At 37.0% G+C, this 13,089-nt stretch overlaps 2 protein-coding genes across 5 annotated transcripts in view; both read left to right on the top strand.

Moving 5' to 3' along the window:
• Positions 1–7,766, top strand: part of LOC110459328 (multidrug resistance protein 1-like) — a 59,472-nt gene extending 51,706 nt beyond the window's left edge. For all 4 annotated transcript variants that reach the window (XM_021511556.1, XM_021511549.1, XM_021511541.1 and 1 more), the window contains 5 exons: positions 1,504–1,668; positions 2,283–2,384; positions 3,067–3,144; positions 4,274–4,357; positions 5,791–7,766. In XM_021511556.1, the coding sequence (XP_021367231.1) occupies positions 1,504–1,668; positions 2,283–2,384; positions 3,067–3,144; positions 4,274–4,357; positions 5,791–6,240 (879 nt within the window). In that variant the 3' untranslated portion in view covers positions 6,241–7,766. The remainder of the gene's footprint in view (positions 1–1,503; positions 1,669–2,282; positions 2,385–3,066; positions 3,145–4,273; positions 4,358–5,790) is intronic.
• Positions 7,767–9,414: 1,648 nt separating this feature from the next.
• LOC110459215 (phosphatidylcholine translocator ABCB4-like) lies at positions 9,415–11,699 on the top strand. The gene is made up of 4 exons (XM_021511368.1): positions 9,415–9,516; positions 10,365–10,571; positions 11,055–11,201; positions 11,499–11,699. The coding sequence occupies exons 1-4, from the start codon at positions 9,415–9,417 to the stop codon at positions 11,697–11,699; spliced, it is 657 nt and encodes a 218-aa protein (XP_021367043.1).
• Positions 11,700–13,089: the final 1,390 nt, after the last annotated feature.

The following is a 13,089-nucleotide window of genomic DNA, read 5'->3' as shown; positions in this document are numbered from 1 at the left end:
TATAACCAGCATACATTGTTTTACATATCAATACATCATTTTTCATCTTGTAATAAAGCATACATTGTTTTACATATCACTACATCATTTTTCATCTTATTACCTGCATACATTGTTCTATACATCATCCTACTTCATTCTTATTAGGTATACATTGTTTTATATATATTATATAAATTTTCATCAGATTAAAATAACAAAAACCAATTATCACACAGGCTCATTCATTCACTCATTATTTTCATTATCAGAGTAGGTAAATTTATAAAGACTCACAATTCTTTTTGTACTTATTCATTACAGTAGCAACATAATTGTATTTATATTAATTATAGCTATAGCTGTGATTTCAATGAATGAATTAAAGCAATGAATGTATAATTTTGTCTGTTTGCACTTATTATATTATCCGCTGTATTTTTCAATTGGTTTGTTATCCTATTAAATAATGATAGTGGAATTTGATCTTCATTTTCAAATTTCTGTAGATTTCTTGCCTTCCAAATTAGCCATTTAGACTGAAATATGATTAGATTACATAGTTTATTTATATTATCATTATATTCTGAGACACCAAAGATTCTTTCCTTTTCTGTTAACCTAATATGAACATTGCTTGTTGCTAGACTTTCATTTAGTAATTGTTCTATCCTGAACCAAATTGTTTCACTAAATATTTTCAAATTCTTATCCATTGATGACATGGCAAGTATTGTATTTCACTTAGTTTACATGCTGATTTCCACATCACATCTAAGCAATAAAATAAAGCTACCAGTATCTATGATATAACTCAGGTGACCGCTAAGGCCCTTGGGCCTCTTGTTAAAAGTTTCAGATCTCTAAGCTTTTTAGTTAATAGCATTAATGTTTGAAGTGAAACACTAGTGACAACTGTCTAGATTCATGGATATAGACCTGACACAGGCTTCAAAAGGCATCTTTTGGAAGGTTTAGTGGTATATAAGAGCACTGCAGGCTTCTGCTGTTGACAACCAGAAGTTTATATAATTACAAGTCAAACTGGTAAAGCTGGTCTGGAACCCCACTGACTTTTGACCCCATATAAACCCACCACCACATATCAAAATCAACTAAAACTATACATTTTTCCAAAGTTTAATATTTGTAGATTTCTTAAAAAAAATATGTCAATATTTACACAGTAAATTTACTCAGAGGGATTACAATCGTATGAAACACTTGCAGATTGGCTGATTTAGTTGTGCGAGTTGTTCAGAACAGTTGATGTATCTGTAGATGTGTTCTATCCAGCTCCTTATAGAGTGACACCCATTTTACGCTTGGCCACATTATATGTCCCTAGGTACGTATTGCTGGCTGTACATTTAACCAATATCTTTGAAGTTTAGGTTTCTAATGATGCACATGGATTAGGATATCAATAGCAACAATGCAGATTCACCCATCTCAAGATATATTTTTTTTTACAGGAACATGAAAATATAACAGTGCACAGAATCATATCTAGTATCTTTGTAGGACAAGAAAAAGAAGAAAAAGAAGGAGGAAGAGTCGGCTCCATTTTCTCGCGTCATTCGCCTCAACGCTCCAGAGTGGCCCTTAATCTTGTTGGGTACCTTTTGTTCAATTATAAATGGCGGAGTTCAGCCTGCCTTTGCTGTCATCTTTGCTGAAGTCATTGGTGTAAGTTTCCTTTTGAGTTGAAATCTGTATAAGGCTCTATATAAGGAGAGGGGTTCCCATCACAACACAGCTCAGGTGTCACCAGTTTGAGTGGGTATTTATTCGGTTTCGATTCTTTAGTGAAACTGATAAAGACTCGCTAAAAAGTCAAAATTTGTTTGCCAAATAAATAACCACTCTAACTTGGGACGCCTGAGCTGTGTTGTGATTGGAACCCATCTCCTTATAATTATATATTCAATACCAATCATCCTGCATACCCGTCAGTATAAATACTCGGAGCAAAGCCCTGTACTGATTTACACACTTGTAACTCACACTGGCACTACCAATTAAATTTTGTAAGGCTTCAGCTTCAATGCAGATTGATAGATAACAGCACGGTTTTGATAATTTTGATCTTGAAAGTTGTCTTACTAACAAAACCAACCAGGCAACTATTGGAAACTATGAAATAGAAAAACTCCAAATTTTTAGGTTAAGCATTCGCTTTATGCTTTACATTTCTCAAGGAGTGCCTGTTACAATTGCACATCTTTACTATGACTTTGAAGGTGTGTGATTCTGATTTGGGTTGGCTTCACATCATTGTACCTTTTTTGTCTTTTTGGTAGGTTTTTGCTGAAGATGAGGAGACCCAGAAAAAAAATGTGGCAATGTACTCCTTGTTATTGGTCGGCATTGGTGCTCTTAGCTTCTTCGCTATGTTGGGTCAGGTAGGTATGTGCTACGATTAAAGTACTGTATGTCACATAGAATTATGTGGAGGACTTATTTTCGCAATATTGCAACATGAAAGAAACTCCTGGAATTTGATGTTCATTTGGTAATGACTCTTGTCTGAATGAATATTGACTGGAATGTTGCACAAACTTTTACCTGCCTTTGATCTTGGGACAAAACTGCAGAAGATCCGCTTCATGAAATGGAAAGGTATAACAAAAAAATGGTGTTGTTTTTCCACTGTTATAAATAATCCTTTTGTTTTCTTCAACCTGAATTGACCAATCAAAGAGCAGGATTTCATGTAAAAAATAAGAAACAAAGGGCACTGACAATTGTTACAATAGTCTTGACACGTATCGGTACCTTATTCTGACATTGTACAAAACAGCATCTCTTTAAGTGAACAAACATATTTTGGAGGGAGATGGCTGATCTGTTCAAAGATGCTAATTTCTTTATAAAGAAAAGAATTGTTAGAAACAAAATAATTTTGGTAATGAATATCACATTTTACAAGTGGGTTGAATATTTTCACTTGTGATAGGTACTCCTGAAACACAAATCTTGGGGGTCGAATCAAACTTTGAGATAAACAGAGTGCTTGCCAAGTTTCCAAAATATTTTTCTTAATTAACATTTGACTAATTTCTTTTGTATATAATTTACTTTCAGGCTTACTTATTTGGGAGATCTGGAGAATGTTTAACCCTGAGGATCCGGCAGATGGCGTTTAAGGCCATGCTGAAACAGGTAAAATATTAATGTCAAACACTGAACATTTATAGCTGGTGACTTTCACTGAGTAGGATACTGCCAAGTTTGTGTGTGTAGGACAGTGTTGCCTGATTGGTTAAGGCAGGATACTTAAACCTGATTCGTTTATTACAGATATTGTTGCCTTAGAATTTACGCAGGATATTGCCTGCTTTGCAAAGATATTTTGCATCTCTTTGTGTATGTAGGATATTGGTTTAAATTTTAATATGAATTACTATATCTATAGAATATTACGTATACCTGGTTTGTGTATGTAAGATATTGGTTTAAGTTTTAAGTAATATGAATTACTATATCTATAGAATATTACCTGGTTTGTGTATGTAGTACATTGGTTTGAGATTAAGTTATTTAAATTACTTTGGGTACATTCGCGTTACCGGTTGAAATGGTTGAACCAGTAAAGAAACCACAGGTACAGATCTGGACCGAGGCTGACCTCAGGAAAATTTGGCTGGTTTAGATTAAGGGGTCCAGACGTGCCTGACCGAAATTAAAATGCTGACTATTGCCAATTTGCGTTATTTCTTTCTAAAACAATGTCAACTCACATGTAGTTTTTAAGTTACGTTATGTAATTCAGTGGACGGATGAAAGAAGGTCATAATATTCTTGAAACACTGTTTTTTATTCTCCGAAACTGTGGATTTTTAGCTCTGCTTATAGAACGGTCCAAGTGTGTTCGTTTATCGTGGAAAATTTCTGCGCCACACGTACCGTTTCAACCGGGATACGCGAATGTAGCCATTATCTATAGGATATTACCTAGTTTGTGTATGAAGTACATTGGTTTGAGATTAAGTTATTTAAATTACTTTATCTATAGGATATTATCTGGTTTGTGTATGTAGTACATTGGTTTCAGATTAAGTTATTTAAATTACTTTATCTAAAGGATATTACCTGGTTTGTGTACGTAGTGCATTGGTTTGAGATTAAGTTATTTAAATTACTTTATCTATAAGATATTACCTAGTTTGTGTATGTAGTACATTGGTTTGAGATTAAGTTATTTCAATTACTTTATCTATAGGATATTACCTGGTTTGTGTATGTAGTGCATTGGTTTGAGATTAAGTTATTTAAATTACTTTATCTATAGGATATTACCTGGTTTGATGATCACAAGAACAGTACAGGAGCTTTGACCACTCGACTAGCTACGGACGCATCACAGATCCATGGGGTAAGTCACCCACACAACCTCAATATTAGAAGTTCACATTTTTATCATTTCAAAATTGCACTTATAATGTTACTTTCAAATCACAGAGTTTTATAGAGACATAGTTTATATATACTAAATAGCATGGCAACATCAAGTTTTATATACAGTAAAACCTCGTTATACCGCCACCTTCTGTCCTCTGTGATTTTGGCAGTATAACGAGTTTTGCGGTATATCAGGTTTACTGTTTTGAACCCATGTGTTCACACACCAACTGAACTTATACTTAAAAAATAGTAATAAACTTCAGAATATGTGTTTTTTTTCAAAATTGTAATTTTATGTATCAAATTGTTGAGGGTCAAAACATAATCACATTATGTATAGAAGTGTCACACACAAATAATGTTTGATTAATGCCAAGGTATCCCGACAATGTCAATGCATAATAATTTTGAATATTAGGAAAAAAACACAAAAAGTAAGTATCGTGAACGATTTCCTGTGTACACAACCATACAGCTGATTTCCTGGTCAGTCGGCAGTCGCGTGTAACAATACAATGTACACACGTACTAAACAAACAGCTGATTACCTGGTCAGTCGGCAGTCACGTGTAACAATACAATGTACGCACGTACATAACATACAGCTGATTACCTGGTCAGTCGGCAGTCACGTGCAACAATACAATGTACACACGTACATAACATACAGCTGATTTCCTGGTCAGTCGGCAGTCACATGTAACAATACAATGTACACACGTACGTAACATTCCTGTCATCGGGATATTCCTGTACTCGACTCAAATTGGCGGTATATAATAAGGTCAAAATAGTGTGATTTTAACCAATTGTTTGGGGAATAGGATAGGGGGGTATGCAGGTTTGGCGTTACAATGGGTGCATCAATGTTGGGGAAAATCCGTTCTGAGTAAATTAATGGCGGTATGCAGGTTTAGTGGTTTAATGGGTGGCATTACAACGGGGTTTTACTGTACATGGTAATTAGATTTTGGTGGGTATCAGTCAAGGCAAATAGGTCAAAGGTCACACATGACTGCTTTTAAAGAAAAAAAATGTGTACAAATTTAAAGTATCTATCAGATTTAGTTTCTATTGACACGTATCTATATAAAGTACCATTGCATTCTACACTTAGGTTTTAGTTGTCATCATTCACAGCCAATGGATAGTATAAGGTTACACTTGGCCACTTTAAAGTAAACAGCTTGTGTACAATATATCTCCTGAACCCTTCAACTGCCGAGGTAGTATGGTAAAATCAATGTCTACTCTGATCAGATTATCAGTCGAGAGAAATGGGTGAAAGGTCACATCTCACAATTCATGGGGGTAGGATTTGTGGTTGAGGAATGGTGTATGTATGGGAGCCCTAGGTCACTTTGTATCTTTTGTAACTTTACTCAGCAACTTTATCTGTTACAGGCTGCAGGAGCACGTGTTGGTGGATTTTTCCAGGCTTTAGCTAACATGGGCACTGCCATTATCATCGCATTCATCTATGGCTGGAAGTTAACACTCGTCATCTTTGCTTTCCTCCCCGTCATTGCTATAGCTGGGATGCTGGAAATGAGTATGCTGAAGGGAGTTGCTGGACAAAACAAGGAAGCTTTAGAGGAAGCTGGGAAAGTTGCTACAGAGGCAATTGAAAACATCAGAACAGTAGCAAGTCTCTCAAGGGAACCCAAGTTTTTTCAGCTTTACACTGCCAGTCTGGAACATCCATACAAAGCAGCTATGAGGAAGGCCCATCTCGTGGGACTCGCCTTCTCCTTTTCTCAGGCAGTTCTGTTCTTTGCCTATGCAGCTTCTTTTTACTTTGGAGCATACCTGATCAGGAATAATGAAATGAACTTTGTTGATGTGTTCAAGTAAGTATAGCAATGTGGACAACTTCATGCTAGTACTTATTATTAATTAAAGCTCATTGTCTTTGACTTTCTTTGAAATAATTTGACATACCTGTAGCATAGTTTCTATATCAAACAACTCCAAAACGCTGTTCTAGTTAGATGATACGTTTAATTCATTGTAGTTGACAATAAAACCTATGAAATAGATAAACATACGTAATAACTCACAATATGAAATAATGATTATATGATGATGAAATATGACGAATGATCATTTTGTTTAAAATTATATTATTTCATACTTACACACATAAATACTTACCAGGAACATCATGTGTAAGGACAATGTGACTGGATCGTGCTCTCGATGGTTTTGTGTGTTACCATCGAGAGGTTAAGTCAGAGTGAAGTAGGGAGACGGCAGTGACTGGGATTTGGACGGGTGGTCCGTGCTGCACGTGCACATACATACATTCCTTAACACTGGTATTACGCGCGATGGTTTGAGTGTTGTATTTGAACACCTGGCTACATACATATTGATTTACCTACATGTGAACTATACTTAAGGTACATCTGGTGCAATGGAAAGAGCCAAGACAAGATTCAGACAAACAAATGTCTACTGTAATAAAACCTTCTTGATATATTATACGCTTCATTTCATTTGGCATCTTTTCTGTCTAGTTTACTGCCAACTTATGTCAAGGTCCGTTTTATATGAACAATTTATACTCACTGTTCCCCAGTTATATTGGCAGAACTGACTTGACATATTGAAGCTGTGTAACGAGATTTACATATGTGCATTAAGGTATTCATACACATTGAACAGATCTTTAGTGTGAATGGCTCTTTCCTTCTTGATGTAAAATAATACAGATGTTTTCTTGCATACAAGATATCTGCATTTCGAGCAGTGCTGAAAAATTCTATCCAACCCATAGGTCTGGTTGGCTGACATGCGCAGACTGGAGGGGGAATTATAGTCACTACCTTTCTGGGTCACGCGATTGTTCATGATGTTATTTTATGATGATTTGGGGTCAGTCAAGGTCATTGACGTCATTAACAATTGCCATCCGAGCTTCATATGCAAATGAGAAATGTGTGGACAGTTTACAACTTTATTATAAGATCAGCTATTTTCATGGGTTTTAGTTAAATAAGCAAGAAATAGAATCCATCCCTGATGTGAGGTATGGATAAGGTCATTCAAACCCCCGGGATAATATATTTAACAGAAGACCATCAGCAAACCCTTTCTGTGTATAGTTTACAAAAATCATGTCTATTGTGATGTTACATGCATGACATTCGTTGGCAGTTACTTTCATTTTCTATGTATAATACACAGGGTGTTTTCTGCCATTGTATTTGGAGCCATGGCTGTAGGACCAGCCAGTAACATGCAGTTACTTTCACTTTCTATGTATAATACACAGGGTGTTTTCTGCCATTGTATTTGGAGCCATGGCTGTAGGACCAGCCAGTAACATGCAGTTACTTTCACTTTCTATGTATAATACACAGGGTGTTTTCTGCCATTGTATTNGATGGACATGTGTCAGAGTATGACTGTACACCTTGATGTGAGAAGCTGGATGACTCTTGGAGCATATTTCAGTCTACTCATGTTTTACTGATTTGATCCTGAGGTTGGATGGTTGGTTAATTTGCTATTTCATGTGCTTGGGTGTGGTGATACGACGGGGGGACGATGGACATGTGTCAGAGTATGACTGTACACCTTGATGTGAGAAGCTGGATGACTCTTGGAGCATATTTCAGTCTACTCATGTTTTACTGATTTGATCCTGAGGTTGGATGGTTGGTTAATTTGCTATTTCATGTGCTTGGGTGTGGTGATACGACGGGGGGACGATGGACATGTGTCAGAGTATGACTGTACACCTTGATGTGAGAAGCTGGATGACTCTTGGAGCATATTTCAGTCTACTCATGTTTTACTGATTTGATCCTGAGGTTGGATGGTTGGTTAATTTGCTATTTCATGTGCTTGGGTGTGGTGATACGACGGGGGGACGATGGACATGTGTCAGAGTATGACTGTACACCTTGATGTGAGAAGCTGGATGACTCTTGGAGCATATTTCAGTCTACTCATGTTTTACTGATTTGATCCTGAGGTTGGATGGTTGGTTAATTTGCTATTTCATGTGCTTGGGTGTGGTGATACGACGGGGGGACGATGGACATGTGTCAGAGTATGACTGTACACCTTGATGTGAGAAGCTGGATGACTCTTGGAGCATATTTCAGTCTACTCATGTTTTACTGATTTGATCCTGAGGTTGGATGGTTGGTTAATTTGCTATTTCATGTGCTTGGGTGTGGTGATACGACGGGGGGACGATGGACATGTGTCAGAGTATGACTGTACACCTTGATGTGAGAAGCTGGATGACTCTTGGAGCATATTTCAGTCTACTCATGTTTTACTGATTTGATCCTGAGGTTGGATGGTTGGTTAATTTGCTATTTCATGTGCTTGGGTGTGGTGATACGACGGGGGGACGATGGACATGTGTCAGAGTATGACTGTACACCTTGATGTGAGAAGCTGGATGACTCTTGGAGCATATTTCAGTCTACTCATGTTTTACTGATTTGATCCTGAGGTTGGATGGTTGGTTAATTTGCTATTTCATGTGCTTGGGTGTGGTGATACGACGGGGGGACGATGGACATGTGTCAGAGTATGACTGTACACCTTGATGTGAGAAGCTGGATGACTCTTGGAGCATATTTCAGTCTACTCATGTTTTACTGATTTGATCCTGAGGTTGGATGGTTGGTTAATTTGCTATTTCATGTGCTTGGGTGTGGTGATACGACGGGGGGACGATGGACATGTGTCAGAGTATGACTGTACACCTTGATGTGAGAAGCTGGATGACTCTTGGAGCATATTTCAGTCTACTCATGTTTTACTGATTTGATCCTGAGGTTGGATGGTTGGTTAATTTGCTATTTCATGTGCTTGGGTGTGGTGATACGACGGGGGGACGATGGACATGTGTCAGAGTATGACTGTACACCTTGATGTGAGAAGCTGGATGACTCTTGGAGCATATTTCAGTCTACTCATGTTTTACTGATTTGATCCTGAGGTTGGATGGTTGGTTAATTTGCTATTTCATGTGCTTGGGTGTGGTGATACGACGGGGGGACGATGGACATGTGTCAGAGTATGACTGTACACCTTGATGTGAGAAGCTGGATGACTCTTGGAGCATATTTCAGTCTACTCATGTTTTACTGTTTTGATCCTGAGGTTGGATGGTTGGTTAATTTGCTATTTCATGTGCTTGGGTGTGGTGATACCATACTTTATATACAACCACAGTAATCCTGTTAAGGTCTTAAGTGTCTCTCATTATCACCCTGACCATCCGTCTGTCCATCAGCCTTGTCTTGGCAAATCCTCCTAANGTTGGTCCATCCTTCCGTATGAGAAGTTTGTCCGGACATATCTTAGTCCATCCTTCTGTCAGAGAACTTTGTCCAGACATATCTTCTATACTATTTCACCTGGAGTAGCAAGATTTGGTGTACAAAACCATATTGGGATGATGGACTGCAGAGTGCAAAAAGAAGATCACTATGACCTATACCTTGACCTTTGACTTTCACTTTTGAAAAAGTTTGTGCGGGGCATATCTTCTATACTGTTTCACCTGGAGTAACCAGATTTGGTGTACAAGGACATATTGGTGACTTTTGAAAAAGTGTGTCCGGGGCATATCTTCTGTATTATTTCACCTGGAGTAACCAGATTTGGTGTACAAGGACATCTTGGGATGGTGGAGTGCAAGAATTATGTCACTATGACCTCTCTTTGACCTATGCTTCCTGTTTGTTAAATATAGAAATCATTACTGGTGGGGGACTATGGATTGCCTTGCAATGCTTTGCCTTGTTGTAATTGTATATCTTTGTACTGTAAAGCACTTTAGAGGCTTATTCTAGTGACATAGGGTGCTATATCAACTGTTGTATTTATACATGCATATATATACATGCATTACTGTATTCTGTATTCAATTTGTTATTCACACATATATATTTATTTTATGAATTCTTGATGTCTCATTTTGTTTTATAATGAATCCGTATTTGCAGATGATGGATAAATATAGGTTACCAGACTTGAATGTGCAATGGCTGCGAGAACAGATCGGCATTGTATCTCAAGAACCAATCCTGTTTGACTGCAGTATCGCGGAAAACATCGCTTACGGTGACAACACAAGAGAAGTTCTCATGGATGAAGTCATTTCTGCAGCCCGGAAAGCCAATATCCATGAATTCATTACTTCATTACCAGATGTAAGAATAGAGACAAAGGTTACATTCGTGTATCTCAGTCGAAACAGTTCAAGTGGGGCAGAAATATTCCACGATAAACGAAAGCACTTGGACTGAACTATAGGCAGATAAAGTTTCAGAGAATAAATAACAATATATCAAGAATAAGTTGTCCTTCTTTCACGGTCCACTAAATTAAATCTACAAGTAGCTTGATCTTGTTTTATAAAGAAATTATCAAACTAGCAATAGTCAACATTTTAGTTTTAGTCGGGTAAGCCTGGACCCCTCAATCTACACGTGCCGAGTATTCCTGAGGTCAGCCTCAGTTCAGATCTGTGCCTGTCGTTTTCTTTCATTTAAAATTTTGAAAACATGATAATATGAAAACATAAAAGTATTCAAGATATTAAGCTTAAATGTTATGCAAAGATTTTTTTTTACATTTTTATAGAAAGCAATTACATCAAATGGTAAATGCCATATATGTGTTTCTCCTGACAGGGTTATGAGACCAGTGTTGGTGACAAAGGGACGCAACTCAGTGGTGGACAGAAACAACGAGTGGCCATTGCTCGTGCCTTGGTCAGAAATCCCAAGATTCTCCTGTTGGATGAGGCAACATCAGCCCTCGACACGGAGAGTGAGAAGGTGAGACATAGACAAGATACTGAGTATTGAACTTTTGTTTAATACTGAATTAGTCTACTTTTTTCCAGACATTCTGTAACTGAAAATAATTGCATTGAAACAATTTTTGACCATAAGAGAACCATAAGTTTGAGTTAGGAGGAATAAGTCTGCATTAGACATGCACAAACTTCATAATATATTTCAATTCAGCACACTCACATGCATGTTCTGATGGTTTTTTTTTTACATAACCTAGCTGTTTGTGACCTATTTGTTATTCATGTTTTGAGTTATCTCCCCTGCATGCTATTTCAGGTTGTACAGGAAGCCTTGGACAAGGCTAGAGAGGGACGTACCTGTATCGTGATCGCTCATCGGCTGTCCACCATCCAAAATGCAGACAAAATTTGTGTGATCAAACACGGCCAAGTTGCAGAACAAGGTCGCCATAGTGATCTGATGTCCAAACAGGGAATTTACTACAAACTGCAAAATGCACAGGCTCGCAAAAATTAAAAAAAATGTATTCTGGTTTTTGAGTCCAATCCACTGAACTGTGTTAACAAGCATTACAGTCTGCTGTCTACTATTTCTGTGCCTTATCAATTATCATCAGTACAGAGATTGATAGGAGTCTGACTGATGTCCTCAAACAGTCTATACTTCTTGTCTCAAAATCATGGAACAGTCCGAATTTCAAATGTCAATCAAACAGATATTTCTCTTGGAAATAAGTCTAAAAACAAATAAGTCTGACTGAGGAGAAATAAGTCTGCATTAGAAATATGGAGTCTGAAATAGATTAAAGGATCAATGGATGAATAGATTCAGAATGAAATGAAAAAAGTTTAAATGCAAAGAAATGGGTCTACCTTAGAGAGAAAACGTCTGAAATAGATGATAAGACTGAAGAAATAGATTAGATAAATCTTTCATGACCCCTAGCCAAGGTCAACTCCGATGCCACATTTTCAAATTGTTGATCGATGTTGGGCATTTGTTGTAAAGTATTGTGTAAATACATTGTTACATTTCCTTCAGTAGATATTTTTGAATTTTACAGAGGGCACAAAAATATTTTAAACTAGTGAATGAATCTTGTTGTATAATTATACATATTATATGTTCAGCTAGACACCAAATTTAATCTTGTTTACTCCATGGAACCTCAAGAATAGAACTAACAATGTTATTGGAAGCTGTATAAATTTGTACATATGATTGCTAAAAGTGTGTAAGTGGAATGGAACCTGGTTGTGTTTATGTAAGGAAGTGTAGAACCAGTGATAAGTGTTAACACGGACCTGATGCCATGACAAGGCTTTGTTAGTGTGATTGGTGTGATGGATACTTTATTGATACTTACAGTCCATGACAAGATGAGATCAATCGTAATCAAAACCTTTAAACATTGGCATATGAACAGTTCCAGTTTTAAGTTTCCAGTAAAAATTATTTTTTACAAATACTAGTTACTTGTATATTTTTACAAAACATGTTAGTGTTTTAAACGTCCGACAATTTTCCTGATTATCACATATTAAAAGGTTCAGTTCAATTTTTTTTGTGAGGGCAGAGGTAGCAGAGTGGTTAAGGAGTCTGACCAGCCACAATCACTAGCCCTTCTCCACTGGGTCGCAGGTTTGAGGCCTGCGTCGCGCAGTCACCAGTAACAGAACTGCTAATAGGACACGAGACTCAAACAAATTTCTTTTGTGAAAACTCTAAATCTATTATCTATTTTGTAAACAGCAGCAATGAACCTGATTAAAGCTTCAATTACAGTATATTTATTATCCAATTTCAGTTGTAAATGCTGCATGTACACATAAGTTTTAATTGTTCGGTGTTTTGACCGGACCGGTTACAAAAATATTTTTGATGTATGTGATTTGTTATCCTTAAA

This window comes from Mizuhopecten yessoensis, unplaced genomic scaffold (assembly GCF_002113885.1).
Source record: "Mizuhopecten yessoensis strain PY_sf001 unplaced genomic scaffold, ASM211388v2 scaffold1313, whole genome shotgun sequence".
In the NCBI taxonomy this organism is placed as follows: Eukaryota; Metazoa; Mollusca; class Bivalvia; order Pectinida; family Pectinidae; genus Mizuhopecten; species Mizuhopecten yessoensis.
The sequence above is the reverse complement of the archived record's forward strand: the minus strand, read 5'-3'. Positions and strand labels throughout refer to the sequence as shown.

What these genes read in the sequence shown, in the direction of transcription:
- LOC110459215 (XM_021511368.1), top strand. Translation starts at nt 9,415, where the DNA reads ATGGACATGTGTCAGAGTATGACTGTACACCTTGATGTGAGAAGCTGG. An exon ending in TTTACTGTTTTGATCCTGAG is followed by an intron (nt 9,517 to 10,364) that starts GTTGGATGGTTG and finishes CCGTATTTGCAG; the next exon opens with ATGATGGATAAATATAGGTT. An exon ending in TCATTACTTCATTACCAGAT is followed by an intron (nt 10,572 to 11,054) that starts GTAAGAATAGAG and finishes TTCTCCTGACAG; the next exon opens with GGTTATGAGACCAGTGTTGG.